Below are 20,244 nucleotides of genomic sequence, written 5' to 3'. Positions count from 1 at the left end.
TTCAAATATTACAAAAGCATTAGTGATGTTACCATTTTAGTCTGTGAAGGTTCTCAGTCATCCAGGTCATCGTAGTCAAAGGAGTTTGCAAGTAAAAGTGTCTGGACTTCTTTAAGTTGCTTGAAGACGTTTCACCTCTCATCTGAGAAGATTCTTCAGTTCTAAGGTCAAATGGTGGGGAGTCCCAGATTTATACCTAGTGGGAGTTTCCCCCCACAGAGGGACAAAAGGACCCCCTGATGATCCTCTAATCGCCTGAGCCAAGGTGTGAAAACGGGTGTGGGTCCCAATCAGCCAGGGTTTCGGGTGAGCTCATTGTGAAACCTGGCCCCACCTTATCATGCGAATTCCTGAGGTCAGATGGCCCAGGATGTGAGTGGGCGTTAAGGCGTCTGGGGAGGATCTCAAAACTGGATTATAGATGGCAGAGAGTTGGTGTCGTAAGCCCCGCCTCTGTTCAAAAATGGTCGCTCCAGTGGACATAGATGGCTTCTTTCACTCCTCTTTCAAACCATCTGTCCTCTCTGTCCAAAATATGAACATTGGCATCCTCGAAAAAGTGACCTTTATGCTTTAGATGCAGATGGACAGCTGAGTCTTGTTTTGTGGAGGTGGCTCTTCTATGTTGTGTCCCCACCATTTGACCTTAGAACTGAAGAAGCTTCTCGGATGAGAGGTGAAACGTCTTCAAGCAACTTAAAGAAGTCCAGGCGCTTTTCTTTGCAAGCTCCTTTGGTTACCATTTCAGATTTCTTGCTGAACAGGGTCTCGTTTTAGTTTCCAACAATTCTGGTTTGCAATATATTCATTAACCTGTAATTGTGCACTCATAGAAGCAGCACAAACAAGAGGCAAAACAGCTGGAAGCAATTTATTTCGAATGAGCACATTGAAAGAAGTAGATACAGAGGGTGGAATAATGGCTGCCAAAAAACATCTTTATAACTTGGCAACACAAGAAAGTTGAGCAGAGTATTAGATTGAAGGGCTGTGCTGTGTATTTTACTTACTAAAGCCCCATTATTATGGTTTAAAAATACAGGTTTTCACCAAAACTAAAAATAAGAGGTACTTGTTATCACCAAAGTAAGTTTCTAAGCTAGCACTACATCCACAAAGTGAGCTAGTGACAAACAGAAGTTGCTTTTTTAAACAAGTTTTCATGTTTTATTGAAAATACTGTTTCCAACATTGTAAACATGTAGACAAAGAGGAGAACAGCCCTTAATTTAAAAATAATCTCTCTTCATTTGAAACTATTGAAGGCAGTATTTGGTAGTGAAACTAGCTCACACAATGTGATATAAATATATTGTTCGTGCTTGGGTTGGTTATGCTTATATTTGGCAGACAGTGACATTTCTAAAGATTGCTAATGACAGGTCCGCAGGTCGCAGGAATGCCAAAGAAAATAGACGAAGGCAAGGTAATGTTCTATCTCAAGTCAGTACTGTCAGTCAGCAGAGACACCACCTGCTACAAACATGTACCTAGTTTATATTTGAGTACGTGGCCACTGGAAGCGCAGGTTGAAATTGCATCACAGTATCAGCAGCATTACTCCACTAAACTTCATTTTCTTTCCCATGTTCCCACCCCACAGCTTCCCTCTCAGTGAATTTTGCGTCGTTCCGTCTGCCTCTCTTTCTTTCTTTCTTTCTTTCTTTCTTTCTTTCTTTCTTTCTTTCTTTCTTTCTTTCAGTAAAACTCAGTATGGTTAATGAAAAGCCCTGCAGCTCATAAATCAACATGTCACCATCTGCCACCCCTCCTCTCTCTGTCTGTGTGACTCTTTCTCTCGTTCTCACTTGTTCTCTTACCACCTCTATTTTCATAACAATTCCTTCACACCCCGACTTTGTTTCCTTCTCACCCTCCCTCTTTTCTTCAGGCATGGGGGTAAATCTCAGTAAATATGGTCAATCACTGTATTAGCTGATATTTTCAGGCAAATTGAGCTTGGTAAGCCTCTTCTTTAATAGTGCCAGGGCAAAAACTTAGCCAACAGCAAGAGAAATTGTAATGAGCTGCTTCATATATTACAGGAGAGTTTCGCCTCAAGCTGGCTGGAACTGTTAAACAAATGGTTTGTGTTCACAGTGTTCAGCTGCAGTAACAGGAATTAGCTCCATTACTGTTAGCCTGGGGAGTAGCGTGCTAATTGCTAGCCTAAGTGGCACTTTGGGGCTTTTTCTTTTTACTCATCCATTTTAGTTTTGCTGTATGCTTTCTGCTAATTTTGGGGGAAATTTATAATTAATACACTATGATCAGGCACAACATTAAAACCACCTAATTCTAATTTTACGTAGGTCTTGCTAAACTTCAGTGAAGGATCTCCAGCCCTTGGGACAAAAACATGGGATCTCTGGTGGTATCCTGTGGTGACCATATATATGCCTTTAGGGGAGGTTGCAGAGCAGGTCATCCTAATCGGAAGATTGGTGGTTTGATCCCTGGCTGTTCCAAATGTCCTAAGACTATGAATGTGTGTGTGAGATAGAAAGCACTTGAAGGAATGGGTGAATCAAGAGGTTCAACAAGTTATATAAAGTATTTCGAGTGCTCAGGTAGAGTAGAGTAGAGAAGCACGATATAAGAACCAGTCCATTTACCACTTCAGGACCGATATGGGCATTACAGTAAGTCTATAGTTCATGAGGTATTGTATATAGGTTACATCTAAGCAGTTTTTGGTGCAATATCCTATTTGTGAAGACCGTTGTCATCAAGGGGTGATATCTCCATGGGAGATGGATTTGTTCTGCAGTACTGTCCCAGTGGATGTAAATGCAAGACCCAAAGTTTTCTAGCTTGACCATTGCAAAGTGTCAATCTATTTCAGCTGGTTCTGATGTTGTGGTACGTCTCCACAGATGTTGTACACATTCACCAAACTGACCCTGAAATAGACATTAAATAAATATTTTAAATAGCTATAGTACAGTGATCCTATCCCATTAAGCATCTGGTATCTTTTTATAACTATTGCTTTTTGCAGTATAGCACACAAGTAACGATGCCCTTGTGCAATATCACTCAGATGTTGGATGGTTAAAATTAGATTTCTTTTAAGATAAAAAAGCTGAAAATCTAAGGATTTTAGTTTGAATATAATACAACACAGGACCAAAAGTAAGAATTTAGTACAACAAAATTGAGTATTTTCAGTTATTTTGTCTGTAGAAACCTCTATTATTTTGGCAGTGCAGTTTCGGGTTTTATTAAGTCATTTGGACCAGTTCTATTCTGCTGGGCTTCTGGATACTCCAAGTGATATTTTCAGCAAGTATTCTGGCTTTTCCACAGCTTCCATGGTGTCATCTATAAGTGCCAGCTACCTCTCGCTCTTTGTACTCACTCCATAACTTTACACTTGAGCAATATTTATTACTGTGGTAACTGTGGTAAACCTGAGCAGATACTATAAAACGTGATGGATCTCAATGGGCCAAACAAGTGTTTTTTTGGGCTCATGTGACAAAATAAGACAGTATATATTCCCAGTATTCACATCAAGCTTTTTTATGCTAATAAGCAAAATTTAATCTTAACAATCAAGTATGTTTTTTCCCATCCATATCCAATCTCTGAGCTGTCACAGAAAACCTAAATCCTAGTGTCCTGTCTGAAGCTCAAGTCCATTTGTTTTTCAGTCTGATTGTGGAAATAGTGTACCGAGGCAAGTATTTGTTGTGCTATAGCTCAATCTATACCTCATACATGCAGCTGCAACTGTGTTTCATTGCACAGTTTAGTTTAGAATTCTCTTGCTGAAAAAAAACAAACCCTTTCTAGAAAAAGCAGAGATCTGGAGAGCCACATATGTGCACTAATGCACCCCTATAGCATCAAAGAGGATGATTTTGAATGGAAAAGAAGCCAGATGGTTCGATGAGCCCGCTCCTTTTTAGCAAAGAGAAGATGCAGCATCTATATTATATAACTTGGAATTTTGATTCATCAGCCCACAGTACAATTTTCAATGTTGCCTCAGTCCATCTTAAATGAGCTCGGGATCAGAGAGGGTAACGGCATTTGTTCGAAATGTTGTTTTTTTTCTTTACGCTGTATAATTTTAACTTGCATTTGCAGTTGCAGGAACAAACTGTGTTCACTGGCAATGAATTTCTGAGCCCATGCTGTGATTTTCACTGCAAAATCATGTCTCTTCCTAATGTTGCACCACCTGAGGCCTGGTGATTACAACTATTTAATACTGTTTTTCAGCTCTGTCCCCGGTGCACAGAGAATTATATTTTATATTGTAAATGATGTGCTCCAAAATATCTTCATAATTATATGCAGTGGGCCAGAAACATCCGGAATGATCCAGAACAGCCACAGAAATCCAAGTATCCAACATCCTGCCTGCACACATTCTTCCCATTCCCGTGTTCCCAAACCAATTCTCTGTGAATAGCACGCATGGTCGTCGATTAATTGCTGTGACAACTGCATATCAGCAATCATAAGACATGATCATTTGACCAATCATGGCTCATTGTTATGCAATTGTATTAGTTTTGATTGTTATGCAACAGTGCTATTCATAAAGATGAAGAAACCTGCAGTCTACTGAGACTGTAGACGTCTACAAAAACGTTGCATCCAGAGGATTTAAATGACAGTAAAACCAGCTGAGGCTGGCATGCAGTAATGTGTGGTGCAGTTTTATAACAATGCACTGTGTTGGACTGATGCAGGGCAAATTGTGGTATCTATGGGTATTGCTAGGTTATGCAGCAGAAAAGGTGGTAAATGCATATATTTCAAGGGGAAAAGCATTTAAAACCTTATTAGTTTAAAAGTCTGCAAACTTTTAAATGATTTTGATTAGGTTTGATGGGATATTTTGTACATGCAATTTTTATTTCCTGTTGACAATTAGATTTCCTTTATCTCCTTTTTCTGAATATACAGGGAATATTTAGGCGTTTGCGTGTCTGTTAACCATCTTGCCGTTACTTTCCTTTTGTTAAAAGGATTTTTACTTTTTTCAAACACATCCCACTGGGAACAGTTCCAGCTTTTACAATGACGTTAAGCCTCTCTAAAAGTCAGGAAGAACCCTGCTAATACAATCTAACTACAGACAGGCTCAGCCAATGCTCTAGGCCTAAGACTGGTAATACACTCTAACCACATACTGGCTTAACCATGCCCTCAGGCCTAATACTGCTAAGAGACATTGTGAATAAAAACAGTTTTAGACGATGTCTGTAGGACAGCGCTAAGACTGTAAAATAGCTTGCACAATTGCCAACGGGGCATGTACCAGAGCGAGACTTATGAGGATATATGCGCATCAGAAATATCTGTAATTCTCTGTGCAGATGGGAATTTTTTAACATCAAGTTTATAACAAAAAAAATTTCTTGAATAAAAAAAAACAAAAAAAACCTCCACATTTTAAATACACTAAAGATCAATGTACCTCTTTCAGTGTCTTAGAAAAAAAGTTCAAGGAGTTGAGTTTTTTTTACTAAATACAAATAAATATATTGTCAAAAAACAAACAAACAAACATTTCTTTGTCCAAAATAAAGGCTGAACGTGAACTCTGTGGTTTATTACATGTTAATGTTATCCTTGAAGTTGGAAGTTTTAACTTGGGAGTCTATGGGCACTGACTTAGTGGCCTTTAGTAGATGTCAATTATTTGGCACTTCACCAGTTTGCTTTTTGAATAATGCAAAAGGGAATACAACCAAGAAACAGCAAAAAAACTAAAGAAAGAAAGATATTGAAAAGTAAACACTAAACCATGCAGGAGGTGATCATCCAAAATAAAAATAGCTAGCAACACAACAATAAAGCTTGAAACTGGGGTAAAACGTCTCTCTTCTATTGTACAAATTGTGTCAAATAGCTATTCATTTTATTGATGGTACCCCCATAATATGAGTAATGAAAGTGCAAAAAAGCCAACCTTCAAACACAATAATAATTGTACACTGTAGTGGATTCATTAGAGGGTTAATAGAGGAAGAATTGATCCTTCTGTGCCTCTGCTTCCAAAGCATTCATTCAGCATGGATGACTACAGCAGGAGCACCATCAGCACTAATAGGGAAGATGGTTAATAACCCCCTGCAGGGATGTTATTGCTTCTTGCAACAATGTTTAACACATCTAAAAGGTAGGTCTACCTTGACAATACTATTTAACTACATAGCAGGTAAGCCAAGAAACCAGAGACCCTAATGTTATTCACTCTTCTCCTTTTCCTGGACTTGCACATCTCATATAATTAAAGGACAAACATTACCTGACACATTAATTAGACCAGATGTTCATGGCTAGAACAAAAGCTTTGACACATTATTTCATAGAGTATTCATGCTAGCATCTAGAGCTCAGCAAGCCAAACACGTAATGATTGTTCAAGCAAAGTCAAAGTACATACAGCTTTGCATTTTGACAGCATTTGATAGTATAATCCTGTATGTATTTTGTCTGTCTGTGTGTGTGTGTGCGTGTGTGTGTGTGTGTGTGTGTGTGTGTGTGTGTGAGAGAGAGAGAGAGAGAGAGAGAGTCAGTAAATAAATTATACACTTTAGGACTAATTGGTGAAATTTGTCGTTTTTGCATGCATATCTGTGTGTATGTGAGGGTACACACCTTGAGATAATCTCCATCTTGCAATGAGAAGCTCTCAGCTTTCAGCCTGATTCCTTTGCCCTTTTCAGTAGTAATGCGGTAGATGCACTCATGGTTGTTATTGTAGTTGGAGGGGAAATTTGGAGAAAGGAGAACACCTTCTGGTCCCAGTGAGGAGGCCCCACACTCAGCTGTTGCGAGGCAGTAGAGGAGAAGTTACAAAATGAGAACACTTCTATCTAATTATCTCTGAATAGCAGGCTTGGGTTATAATTTATTTAAATGAAAAAAAAAACATTCTGCATGACGTGGAGAGAGCATGGCGCATATTAAGTAGCGCCACAAACTTTTTTTCAACTCGGCAGAGACAATGCAAAAGTCTATTAAAAAACAGTGGAAAAGTCTTGAGCCACCACTCTTATGTTTCTCTAGAAAAATTAGAAATAGGTGAAGTGATGCAAACATAAATGGAAATATAGCAATATGGTATAAAAGGCAAAAACAGAGTTTGCACCGTTCTAAAGAGCTTGAATGTCAATATTCAGTTTGACTACCCTATTTTTTTAACACAGCCTGAACTCTCTCGGAATTTCTTTAAGTAGTCTTCAGAAAGAGTTGAAAGCTTCTTGAAGGTTCATTTTTCTGTCAAGATTATCCCAGTAATCTCAACGTTGGGATTCTGCAGAAGAATTCATATCTGCGTGGTTTTCTATCCATGCTTTTACTGCATTAGCAGTATGTTTGGGATCACTGTTATGCTGAAAAATGAAGCCGTTGCTAATCAGACCTCTTCCAGATGGTACTGCCTGGTGGATCATTTTTAGATGGTACTTTTATGCGTTCATAATACCATCAGTTTTGACAAGATCCCCCAAAATAAAAAGCTTAACTGCCTCCCCGATCCATGACAGAGCCTCCACTGTGTGTTACAGACGGCTGTAGACACTCACTGTTGTACCTCTCTCCTGACCTCCTCTGTACATAAAGATCGATGATGATCTGAACCAAGAATGTAAAAATTGCCTCTGGTTTCCAGTCCAGTTCATGTGTAGCTTAGCATACATCAGCCTTCACTTGGTGTTTCCCTTCTGTAAGAATGGCTTCGTCACTGCCACCTTTTTCAGTGAGGCCACTTCTGATTAGGTTTCATTGAACTATAGGGCCAGATGCATCTCGCAGGTCCTGTGTCAGGTTCTTTGCTAGATGTTTTCCTGTTTCTTCAGAAGATGGCTCTCAGTTATTGTTCATCTTCGGTAGGTAATCTTTTACAGAGATGGGCAGTAAGTAATCGTATTAAAGTAACGTATTACAGCAACGCGTTACTGTAATACGATTACTTTTTTCAAGTAACGAGTAATGTAAAGGTTACTAAAACCCTGATTTTTTTTGCGAGTGTCATGACAGTGACGTAAGCGAGTGCCACGTTCGTGACAACAGCTGTGTGCAGATCAACAATGGACAATATATTGAGTGCGAGTATGAGCGTGCAGCGTTTAAAGCCTGGAAGTACTGACCTTACTTTGAGTTTGATTCCGTAAAAAGTGACGAAAACATTAGCGTCCGCTGTTCACTGCGTTGGAAGAAAACTTCTTTTTACAGCGAAAAAACCACTTAACTTCTGAGCAAACACTGAGTGCGCTACAACGGAACGTGAAATTCACAGAGAAACTCGTGGATTCTTCCACTGACTGCTGCGGCACACCTGCAACAGGGCAAACCTCCGCCTGCTATACAGGTGAAAATAGAGCAACAGGACCGCTGAGTCTTTGATATTTTCTGCTGTGTTTCACTTGCATTTATTTGAAAGACTGAGTGTAAACACAAAATAATATTTTATTTTATTTTATGTGCTGGAATGTGCAGAAAATAGGTTTAAATGTTAAACAAATTTCTTCCAGTCAGAGAATGTTGCATATAATTTATTTTTTGCTTGATGCATAAAGTTAAAATATTAAAACTAATAAAACAAGTTTTAAAAAGAGACTTTTCCATTTGATTACATTTTGTATGATGGATTATGCAGAAAAAGTAGAATTGGGCTGAAAGATCTATTGCTTTATCACCTCTTCAGGTTGTAAATCGTGTTTTTAAAAAGTAACTAAGTAACTAAGTAATTAATTACTTTTGAAAATAAGTATTCAGTAAAGTAACGGGATTACTTTTTTGGGGAAGTAATCAGTAATTAGTTACTGATTACTTTTTTCAAGTAACTTGACCAACACTGATCTTTTATACCTACCACTTCCTCTTTTTTCTTCCACTTGTCCAGTTTCCTCAAATTTCTTAAGGGCACACCATGCTGAGATAAGCAACGTTAACAGCTGATAACTCTTTGGTACTCACTTTGTTGGTGCAGAAATACTATTTTATGCCTGTTAAACTGTGCTATCATTGATAATGTTTGTAGTTTCAGCTAAAAGGGGGGGGGATTATATGCATTTACAACACACTGCTAGTCACAAAATGCCTGAAGAGACTATTATGTTTAGACACAATACTGGTTCATTCTTTAGGGCCCTTTTTTATTCTTGAATGAGTCATATGTCAGATTAACAAACTAAAAACATTGCCCTGAAAATGGTCAGGTGTAAGGACTGGACTGAAAATGAGAGACAAAGCAGCCAATGTTGAAACATTTGAAAGACCTTCAGAAAGCCGGGACAACTACTGTTCAAGTCCAAAAAAAAAAAAAAACCCCTGCAAAAATATAAAGAAATGACTGCTTGCTCAAGGCTCTTGCACTGTACTGCAGTTCAAAAAGCATTGTCTGAAATATGCTACAAAAACAACAAAATAACTTGAAAATAAACGACAAAACATTGATAAAAGGGCAGAAAAACAAAACAACACACAAAAAACCCCTGTAAACACTAAGGCTGGATAAGTATGTCGGAGAAGTCCTTCATGAAATTATACAGAATGATCTAGCAGGTGCCGTGCCTATCAAAGTTTAGGAATTCATATAAACTGGTACTTTGTACAAATAGTGTTTTGTCATATGCAAATGAGGAGGAGATAAAAGAAGAGAGCCGAGCAGGCTTTTAACTCCCACTGAAGAGGACCACCACTACTTAGAAGAAAAAAAGAGGAAATGGGAGTAATGAGACAGACGAGAGAGGGTGGTTTGAAACAATATAAAACACACTAAAAAAAAGACGCAGTGTTTATCAAATCTGAAGAAATTTGAAATTCAAAACAACATTTCTGTAAATGTTCTGTCGTGTCTAAAGCAGATTAAGGTAGGAGGTAAGGAGCATAAATAAAGGAGAGTCACAGCAATTCTTCAGAAATTCCTTTTAAAGTGAAAAGAGTACAATAGAGTGGGAGTAAGAGAACAGAGCCTCGAGAAGAGGGGCAGGAAAGGGATAAAGAGAGAATTGGAAGGGGAAGAAAAGAAGAAGAGATAGCAGATGAACCAAGACAGACAAGCCTGAAAATGCTCAGAAAGAAATTAGAAAAGGGAAAAGGGGAGTAACAAAAGGCACGGTATTAACACTTTTCATATAGCGCCTAATGCCCCAATTATCTATCAAAGGACTGTCAAAATATAGAGGAAGAGAAGGAGAAACAGAAATTTAGACAGAGACAGAGCGCTAAAGAGAGGAACATTTAGAAGGAACGAAAGGGGATGAAACTAGTGCACATTGCCAGCTGCTCTTGCTTAGTTTCCTCTTAGTCAGGCTTGATCTCTTGACAGATAATGCTATTATAGCATTTTCAGTCTGCTCTTTCTGGGCTTCAAAATTACCAGCAACCACCAGTCAGACTCGCAAATTACCACCAGGATCCAAGAAAACATTGATACGCATCAAACGCTAAGTTACAACGTGCAAACAGCAAAATTCTAGCAAATAAAACTAACATTTAACAAGTCGATTATTGTTACGTTAGCAATACAGTAATACTGTTGAATTAGAACAATGCTCCAGGTTTATTCATATGGCCAAGAATTTACTTTAAAAGTTTTGTTTTATTTGCCACCTGCCAGTTGTTTTCATAGAAGAGATAACATCTTCAACATTATATTTTTTAGTTTAATATTACATAAAAAATAGTCTGAATGTAAAAAGAGCATCTCTAATGTCATCCTGTTTAACCTAATAGCACCCTGTTGGTGCAATAACACTAGCAAAATGAATTTGTTAAAAATGACTGTGTAATGAGAGAATAAAGGAATTTTATTTTTTTAATTTACATTTTTTAAGAACACCAAAAAATTTTTTTAAATAACAATACTTTTTTTTTTTTAAGTTTGCAAATATATTCACAACCTCAGAAAGTTCAGTTTGACTCCTGCTAGCAATGGAAATGTTTTTCAAATGAAGAAATAATCTACCATGATTTCTGTTTTGCATGCTGTGGCTATCAATTTATATTTCTGGCAAATCAGTCAACCTAAGCGCTGACATCTTACCTATACATCGTGGTAGCGTGTTGCTCCAGACTCGCCTGCCTCCTCCCAGGCAAGTGATCTTGCTCTCTCCCTCAAGTCGGTAGCCAGGGAAGCAAGAAAAGTTCAATGAATCACCAACTTGAAAGCTGAGTCCCATTCTCCTGCTGGATGCTGGTACACCAGGATCCTCACATGGCTCCAAGTCATACTCTGTAGAGACAAATTGTCATGAGTCAGCATAAAAAGAAAGAAGGTATTAATTAATAAGAAGTGTGCAAAAATTGGTATATTAGCCAACACTAGAAAGAAATGCATTAACACTACATGTAAGCATTTGGAGCTGTGTCACTTAAGAGTCATAAAGACTCATTTTAAATACCCCAGAATAATTTAAATACTTAAAGATTAATTTATTAAACTGTCATTAGCTTAAATTACAAGCATGTTAAAAAGGACACATTTGATTTAGTTTTCCCTGCTTCATCTCATTATGAAAACATGTGCAGCAGTCTCATCTAAGACTGCTTCATCCACTGAGATAGGAAGCTCTGTAATCTGTAGTGCCAAATAGGTTTGAAATACTTAAGGAAACTGTCAAAAATTAGTGTATCATGTATCAGGTCCCAAATAAAAACGTTTAAATGTAAGTGCAGCACTTAACCAGATGTACTGCATGTCTGCCAAAATAACCAGTTAGGTTTAATAATGCATAAAACCCATTTTTCATCGCATATTAAAAAGTTACTTGAGCAGGTGAAACACTGTATCTAACAATTTGGTTTATTAGTTTGAAAATTTCAACAGTCTGCCATTAAAGAAAAGTCAGTGAATTTGTTATTTATTTATGTATTTTTTGGTAAGGGATCATCATACAGTCACTAACAGGCCAACTTAATAAGCCTTGTAATTTGCTTTAAAATGAATTTTAGCCAATGCAATGCTAAAAAAGAAGTAAAAAAAATTGTGTTCAGGTGTTCTTACCTGAGAAAGTGATATTAAATCCTTCGTAACTCATGGAAAAATCTGAAATAAACCGTAGCTGAGCGCTGAAGTTCCCATAGAGTCCGGCTTTAACACTAGGAGGCAGCACGGAGCCAGTGAGTCGAGCTACCGGAACCTGAAAATTGCCATCCTCTGTGATTGACAAGTAGTCATGGTTCTCTTCCAGATGGAAAGTGTGGAAAACCAAATGGACTCCTGAAAGAACAGATGGCAAAATGGGTAGATGGATGAAAGGATAGATGAATGCAAGAATGGATGGATAGGCATGCAGTGTAAGATAGACAGTTACAGATATGCAAAGCATACACTCTATCAGGCAATATATATAAGCAATAGTCTAAGCCACTGTACATGAGATTCTTATCCATCATCCAGTACCATCAGTGAGGAATATGCTCTGTCCCAAATCCATCTTGCATAATGTGTAAGTCATATAAAACTATCTGCAGTGACAAGAAAACCATAGAACCCCCACAGCGCTCTGATCTCAACATCTCTGAGTCAGTCTGGCATTACATGAAGAGGCATTACATGAACATAGTGAGAGGGCTGTGGCAAGTTGTCTAAGAGAACTATTTTTTACACTTGAAAAATTGTCCAAGTGTACACTGGAGAATTTGTGGCAAAGAGCAGCCACATTTCATTGCCTAACACATTTTTCCGTATTATTAAAATATGAAAAAATACATATTTTAACATGTTATAACCAGTGATTGACATTTCCATTACATTTGAGCATTCTTACCTTTTCCATGGGACACTTCTATAGTCCAGGTGCAGTTAAGAGAATTGGGGTAGAAGTCAGGAAAGCCAGGAGACAGAATTGTTCCCGTTTTACCATAAACATAACCTCCACAAAGAGCTGAAAATGTGACAGACAGAGAAGATTGGAACACAGCTGGAGATTTTCTTTTATTCAAAAAACTAAAAATGTACACGTCTTCAGTACCGTTAAGAGGTCGCCACCAGTGATCGGTGTAATGAGTTCCAAAGTAACATGTTACTATTGTCACATTACATTTTTCAGTAACACAAGAAAGTATTGCATTATTGTACTTAATTCAGTAATCATGTTATAGTTCAATTATGTAGTTACTTGTATTACAAAGGGTCTTTAGCTGACTGCATAATGGCGAACATGCCTTTCCCTTCCAGGGAGGAGGAAAATGGTGGGGTGCTCTACAACTTTTGAGAAGCGACAATATGGACACTACATTTGTTTTTATTGCACGCAGGACAATAGCACAATGGTAAAGTGAAAACTGCGTCCAAGACAGAAACATAATGCTGCTAACACAGCTTGGCTCATTACAAGTATGTGAAAAGTGACAGCATGCTTTGACAAAGCTAGTGAAGAACCCAGAGGGATGTTAAAAGCCTAGCCCAGCAGCCAGAGCCTGATCTTTAACAGTGTTTAAAAAAGCAGTGATGATGAATCGGGCTTCTAGCGTTGTAGCATCCATTTCTACATGTTAGAGTAGAATCAGTGTGGAAAACATTTTGAAATCTCTTAGAGTTGGTTTTCAACTTTGCTTTGTGTTCAAACTTAGCAACACTAAAATAAAGACTATAGTGATGCTTCCGTTATTTCAGATTGGAACCAGGCTGCAGGAGAGGGGGCTGAGGTAGATATTCTTAACCGGTAACTATGTGACAATACATTTTAGGTCATGACACAAAATTAATGTGATTAATTACTTTCACCATGGATAACTAAGTAAGTACAGTATTACATTATTATCTTTTAAAAAAGAAACCAGCATTTCTAATAGATTACTTATTTTTTGAGTAACGATCCCAACTCTGCTCACCACCTACTGGCAGATTAATATAAATTCTTTATTAAATTCCTGGGACCTTGGCTTTTTTCCCCCCCTGAATTTGGTGTAGTTAGCATGGTGTTAAATTCAGGCCTGTACTGAAGACTTACTCTATGATTACATAAGAAGAAAGATTAATGTACAGTAGAACAACGTATAATAATAAAGAATAAAGATCTTAAGATGTTAGTCATACATAACTCTAATACCAAAACCTGGTGTCTCAGGTCTTGTATGTAAATCGACCTGTTATGCGTGCAAACATTCTACTGTATAGTATGAGCAGTGAGCAATGAGCAGTGCTGATTTCAGCAAACACCCTTTGTGTTAGAAAAGCTTTTGCAAAGAGATTTTGCAAAGTGAACGAAACAAAGGTTAAAGATGAGCTTACTGCAGAAACAAAAGGACAAAAGGAAAGAGCAGGGAGAATGTCACAGACAAACAGAGACTGGTTTGTTAAAAGAGAGTGAGAGATTGGTGTGTGTGTGTGTTACCAGATACCTAGCCTCCACACAGAGCAATTCACTGATATGGAACGGGACAAATTCATTTGGGGTACTGCAGAATGAAAAATGCCATAGCAATGTAATGGAGAGTAAAAGAGAGCTAGCAGTACATCAGAGACTTCTGAACTAAGATAATATATTGACTCTTTGCTTCTCTTTGACTGAGCTTTCATCGCTTTCAGTACTATTCAGAGCAGTTCAGATAAATTTAATTCAATTAAAGCGCTTCAAGGTGTTTGACTGGCATGGCAATAAAAGGAATCTCTTTGTCAGCTATAAAACAAATGGATTCCAGACTATAAACAAAACAAACAGACAAAACATTTTTCTTCACTGTCAATTTATATATATTTTGGTACACAAACGCATCTTTTAGCTACAGAGATAAATGCAGTAGTCATTCGTTTGGTGAAAGGTTTATAAAAAGACTATTTATGATTTTGCATTTATGAGGACAGATTTCACAGCTCCTCTAATTTCTTCGTGCTGCAGGTACTCCAGCGTGCAGACCTCGTCTTCACCCCTCTCTCTCTCAATCTCTCAGTCTGATCATTTTTCTTCCTACTATTCTATATCATATTTCAACAGGGCTGGGGTTGATTTCAGAAGCTGTGATACGAGCTGTTCCCTCTCACTGACTAGCTGTCTTGTGAGTGTTGCGGTAACCTGTGCCAGCTTTTCAGACTCCCATCAGGATTTGGCAAAAACTAGGACACTGTCTGACTAAATGACCCTTGTTAAGCACATGCACATGTCTGTCTGTAGGGCTGTGCGATATGACCAAAATCTCATATCCCGATATAAGACATCTATAATCCCGATAACGATATAAATCACAAAAATGTAACATTTTCTGTAAATTCTGTGACTCTCGGGCAGCTCGACTTGCGGGAAGTGTTTCCAGCTGGACGTCGTGTGTCTGGAGTCGAGTGTTTTAACCAATGCATGAAACAATACATTTTAGACATAAGTTGTAGCAGCCGCCGTTTTCTTTGTGAGTATTTATTACACGGCGTGCTGCAGAGAAAAGTCTGTTCTAACGTTTGAGTCTAAGGTTTATTTTTTAGCACCTGGCGGCTCTTTTTTGCTTCTCATCCGTAAATAATCTGCTCTTTCACGAGATTCAGTTTATTTTGAAAAGTCTCAACAGGATCTTGAGCTTTATTGTGAAAGGTAAGCGGACACGCGATGGTGTTACCATCGTTGTGGTTAAAACAGGCGCTCGTAGTGTGGTTATATTAAATATAAGAGAAAGAGAGAACTTTAAGAAATTAATATAGCCACTACAGGGACCATCAAAACGATGAAAAAATATTGCCTTAGTTTATTTTGCGACACCACGAAACAAACGATAGCGTAAAATGAAACGATAGACCGATATATATCGTTATGTCGAACAGGCCTATCTGTCTGTACGTAATGTATGTAACGTGTGTAACGGTTCATACTTTGGTGGTCCTAATCATCTGTGTGTGAAAAGAGAGAGAGAGAGAGATCGTTAAGAAAATGTGTGTGACAAACTGTGAGGTGTATAACAATGCATAGAAAGAATGTGACAAGAAAGAGAGACGATTCATGACCAACAAAAAAAAAAAATGAAACAGAGAAAGAGGCTGGATTCTAAAGAAAGAGCTGCTTGGTTTTCAGAGAGTAGAGATAAATATATAGAGATAGCATATCAGTTTTCAGCATCATTCCTCCTCCTTCCCTTTTCTTAGTCTTTAAATACATTCTTAGTCTTCTTAAGTGATTCTCTAACTTTGGTCACTTCTAACAAGTTGTTGTCTTGGCACCAACTGCATGCTTTAAAATGTCACAGCAGCCCTTCAATACTCTTCCTGACACATAAAAGAGCAGCCGGCGTTATCTGTTTGGTGATTTAACTGACCTGCAGGAATAAGATGAATAGTTTGTGTTGAATAGACGTTCTGGCATCACTGAAAGGGAATGGTGCCTGCATGCCTGGGGGGGTGATGACATGTCATTTTGCTTTTTATTTTAAATGCAGTGCTGTCTGTGTAATGTAGTGTGTATGAAATGTTAACTGTGCCTCTGAGACTGTCCTGTAAATAACATTATTGCCATTAATGGGTGCGAGTGTGTGTATGAATCGCTTCCAGCATGCCTGTGGGAGGGCTTAAAGATGATTTCTTTGCTCTTTTAAATAGAATAACCAAGAATTTTGTGAGTAGATATTGTAGGTTTGCTCAGTATTTGCAAGACTTGTTGTTTTGTCCCACACTTCCACAACATGCAGCCAAGTGTGATTAATCTAAATTTCAGCAGTGTAATAATATACTTAACACATAATTCCACTGTGATCTTTGCCCAAAAGCACACTATATCTCACATTACATTAAGTCAAGTCTTACACACCATTTCAGAAAAGTGCCATTCTGAAATGACGTGTCTTATAATGTGACAGCTGTCTCATTCAGTGGCATGCCTGGCTGAAAATTGAAAATGTCACAGTGCCGGTTTAAAACTATTTGCCTTACATGGCTGCAAGTATGACATAGATTGCTTTGTCATGAACTTACTCCTAACTTGTGATATCCTTTCATTTTCATATTTGATTATGTTCAATTGGCAGAGCAGATGAGATGCTGTTTGTTTAACTCCCACCATAGCATAAGAAAAAACGCTCACTAGGAAGCCCTTTGAATAGCCAGGGAGCATCTGTTTCAGTAATTTCTATTGACCTGAATAAGTTCACAAAGGCTAAATGTCCAGCTTGAGTCATTGTGGTGGGAGTGAAGACTGTTTGCCCAATTACAGCTGTCTGTTGCAAAAAGTTAAAGGGCAAAAGGCAGAAGTGAGAGAACAGACTTTTTTTTCTTCAATATTCTGCTATGAAGGAAAGTAGCTACTGGTGTCACTGAAAGCACCTTCCCTTTCAAATGTCTTTTACCTCTGACACAGACTGATCCTCTTTTCTGCCTCTTCCATCTTTAGTCTCCTGTATTTTGTGTTGATATTCAACCGAGGTTTCAATGTTCAGGGTCAGTGTAGAAATGAAGTGACCACGCAGAAAATTTAGTATAAACAGTAATCTGCAGAAATCTTGAGCCACCCATCAATTCTTTACTTTTTGCTACCAAATGGAGAATACGAGTAGAGATTTATTAAAGTGCATGCAAAATTGCGCCAACATAAGGAAACACAAAAGAAGTTTCTGTGCAACTTCAGTGAGCTTGAATGTCAATATTTGGTTATGACCACCTTTATTCCTCAACACAGCCTGAACTCTCTTGAGCAAGCGTACTTTTAATGAATCTAGGTAGTTTTCAGGAATAGTCCTCCAAGGTTCTTGAAGGACATTTAAAGCTCTTCTTTGGATGTTGGCCAGATTTAGTTCTGTTCTCTGTCAAGATGATCCCACATTGCTTCAATAATATTGACATCAACGCTCTGGGGAGGCCAGTCCATGATTGATATGTTCTGTCTTGTTTGCAATGCTGAAAAAGGAAGCTGCTTTCCTCTACCTGCTTTATCACATGGTAGAGGAAAGTTTAACTACTTTTTTGAGTTCAGAATCCACTTGTTTTGACAGCATCAACTGACTGAAATTCAGCCTCAAACCATGACCGAGACTCCAACACGTTCTACAGATGGCTGTAGATATTCCTCATTGATGATTTGAACCAAAAACCAGCCTTCAACTGAGAGCATTTCTGATGAGGCTCTGGTGAACAGTAGATGGATCACATTAAAGTTCCTCTGCTAAAAGTCTGTCTTGATCATTTTCCTCAAAGGACACATTACACACTATATCATGATATGCAAAGCTTAGAGCTAACAGCTCTCTGGTAATCACCCTGTTGGTGTAAAAATACTATTTGATACTCGTCATTCTGTGTTATCTTTGGCAATTTTGGAAATTCAACTAAAGTAATGGGGACAAATGATGTGTTTTTGCACTAGGCTGCTAGTAACAAAGTGCTTAAAGGTGCAATTTAAAAACTGCCTCCTTGCTACCTTATATTGTCTGTTATGTGTAGACACAAAGCTGTCCCCTGAGTTAGAGGCTTATTTTATTTTTGAATGATTCATATGTCAGTGGTAAGTTGCTTAACAAACAAAAAAACATTCCCTTAAAAATGTTTAGCTATGAGGATAGGATTGAACATGAGTGAAAAAAACAGTGTCTCTAGATCTTCAGAGAAAATGTACATACAGCAGATGTCAAGTTCAGTGTGCATCTGCTGTATGTTGTAGCCAAGTGATAGAATGGAGCCCTGTCCAAGGTGCAGCGAACACAAGTGTGTTTACGCACCTTTGGAACAATTAAATTTTCTCTTTTAATTGGTTTTAGCCTTGCAGTTTGGACACATCATTCTTTCTAAAGAATAATCTTTAAATGAGACTGGCACATGTTGTACCAAAGCTTTTCAGGGACACATATTCATTTATTTAGACACCGAAAGACAGAGATGTGTATAGTTATAGTTGAGATGGATTGTAAGAAAAGTGCTAAATAGTATAACAAAGTCTGATATTTAGCAATCTTTCAAAAGTCTATCAAAGCAAGATGCAATTTCAACTTTTCCTGTAGTGCCAGATTAACTTAAAAAAGAACTCATACATTGATTTCCAGTGTAAATAAAATGATTAGATAAAAATCCCTACAAAAGACTGTGGTGGCTACTATTTCTTAGTTGCAATATTCAGTTGGAGAATTAAAAACATCAACTCTAAAACACACATAATCAATCAAACAACAATTTGGCCAGAATTAAATTCAGCTCAAGATGACTTATTTTGCCAATGAAAGCATTTAATGCAGCTTTTGGCTTGAGAGGTGTATTTATAAAGCTATTTCAAGCTGTTCTCCCAACTAAGCACTTCTGGGGGCAAAAACTGGGCAATATCTTTGGTTAAAAGAAAACAAACCCCAAACCACAATGGCCTGCTCTGTCAGTACGTGCTGTATGTTGACAACATTTTTTCACTCTTTTCCATCTTTAGAGAATGTGAAACTATGTGTGAGGTGAGTCACGAGAGAACAGCATTCGCCCCTGATTGTATTACTCACGCTACAGGGTAATTCCTGAAAGAGATCAAATAAAATAAAAGAAGATACTAACCATCACAACTGGGAAGAGCGTGACTCCACTGATGATTCTGCTCGCAAACAATTGGCTCCTGATCGCTAAGTGTGTATCCCGGGTCACATGTAAATGACACACGAGAGCCAATGGAAAAGCTGCTGCCATGGCGACGACCATTCACTGGGATACCAGGATCGAGACACGAGTCTGACTCCATTTTCACACCTGAAAATCACATCACACAACCGCCGCAGTGTCAAAAGGTTGAGTGTATTTGCGTCTGTAAGCAATTTCGAGTGTGTCTACCAGGCATTTCAGTCTATCAGTCATTTAGACTTACTTTCATATCTGATGCTGAAGCCTGCGGCAGAGCGGCTGTTGTCTGTAGTGAACAACAGGAACAGGAAGTTTGATGTGGAAATCAGGAAATGAGGCGCTTGGGTACCATGGTATTCGCCGATCAGGAGAGAGGATGCTGAGGGGCCATCCCTGATCTCCAGTGTGTCATAGTTGACTTCTGTGTGGAACCTAGAGAAACAAACAAAACAAAAAAACACGCACATGAAATTCACAACTGCAAGTTATACATGTTAATAAATTCCAACGCTGAAAAAAGAGAAACTCGCCAATATTGTTCATTTTGCACAATTTATCCACTGTAGGCAAAAAAAAACAACAACCACTGAGCTATAACAAAGTACTACCATATAAGAAACTTGACTGATATGTAAGCAATCAATCAGTCACACCTATTGCTGGCTGTCTGAGTGGTGTCCCAGAAACGATGTGGGCTTCATAGATAATTGGCAAACCTTCTGGAGGAAACCTGGTCTTGTTAGGAGAGACGGCATCCATCCCACTTTGGATGG

The 20,244-nt window shown here is 38.2% G+C and overlaps 1 protein-coding gene across 1 annotated transcript in view; it reads right to left on the bottom strand.

Moving 5' to 3' along the window:
- Positions 1-20,244, bottom strand: part of LOC102194574 (CUB and sushi domain-containing protein 1) — a 157,282-nt gene that overhangs the window by 102,573 nt on the left and 34,465 nt on the right. Inside the window, exons 10-15 of the mRNA XM_005745789.1 lie at positions 19,716-19,903; positions 19,412-19,600; positions 12,744-12,860; positions 11,978-12,193; positions 11,018-11,206; positions 6,625-6,794 (exon numbers count right to left, since the gene is read on the bottom strand). Of these exons, the coding sequence (XP_005745846.1) occupies positions 6,625-6,794; positions 11,018-11,206; positions 11,978-12,193; positions 12,744-12,860; positions 19,412-19,600; positions 19,716-19,903 (1,069 nt within the window). The remainder of the gene's footprint in view (positions 1-6,624; positions 6,795-11,017; positions 11,207-11,977; positions 12,194-12,743; positions 12,861-19,411; positions 19,601-19,715; positions 19,904-20,244) is intronic.

Source organism: Pundamilia nyererei, unplaced genomic scaffold (genome assembly GCF_000239375.1).
Source record: "Pundamilia nyererei isolate P.nyererei 1_Seehausen unplaced genomic scaffold, PunNye1.0 scaffold00166, whole genome shotgun sequence".
NCBI lineage: Eukaryota > Metazoa > Chordata > Actinopteri > Cichliformes > Cichlidae > Pundamilia > Pundamilia nyererei.
The sequence above is the reverse complement of the archived record's forward strand: the minus strand, read 5'-3'. Positions and strand labels throughout refer to the sequence as shown.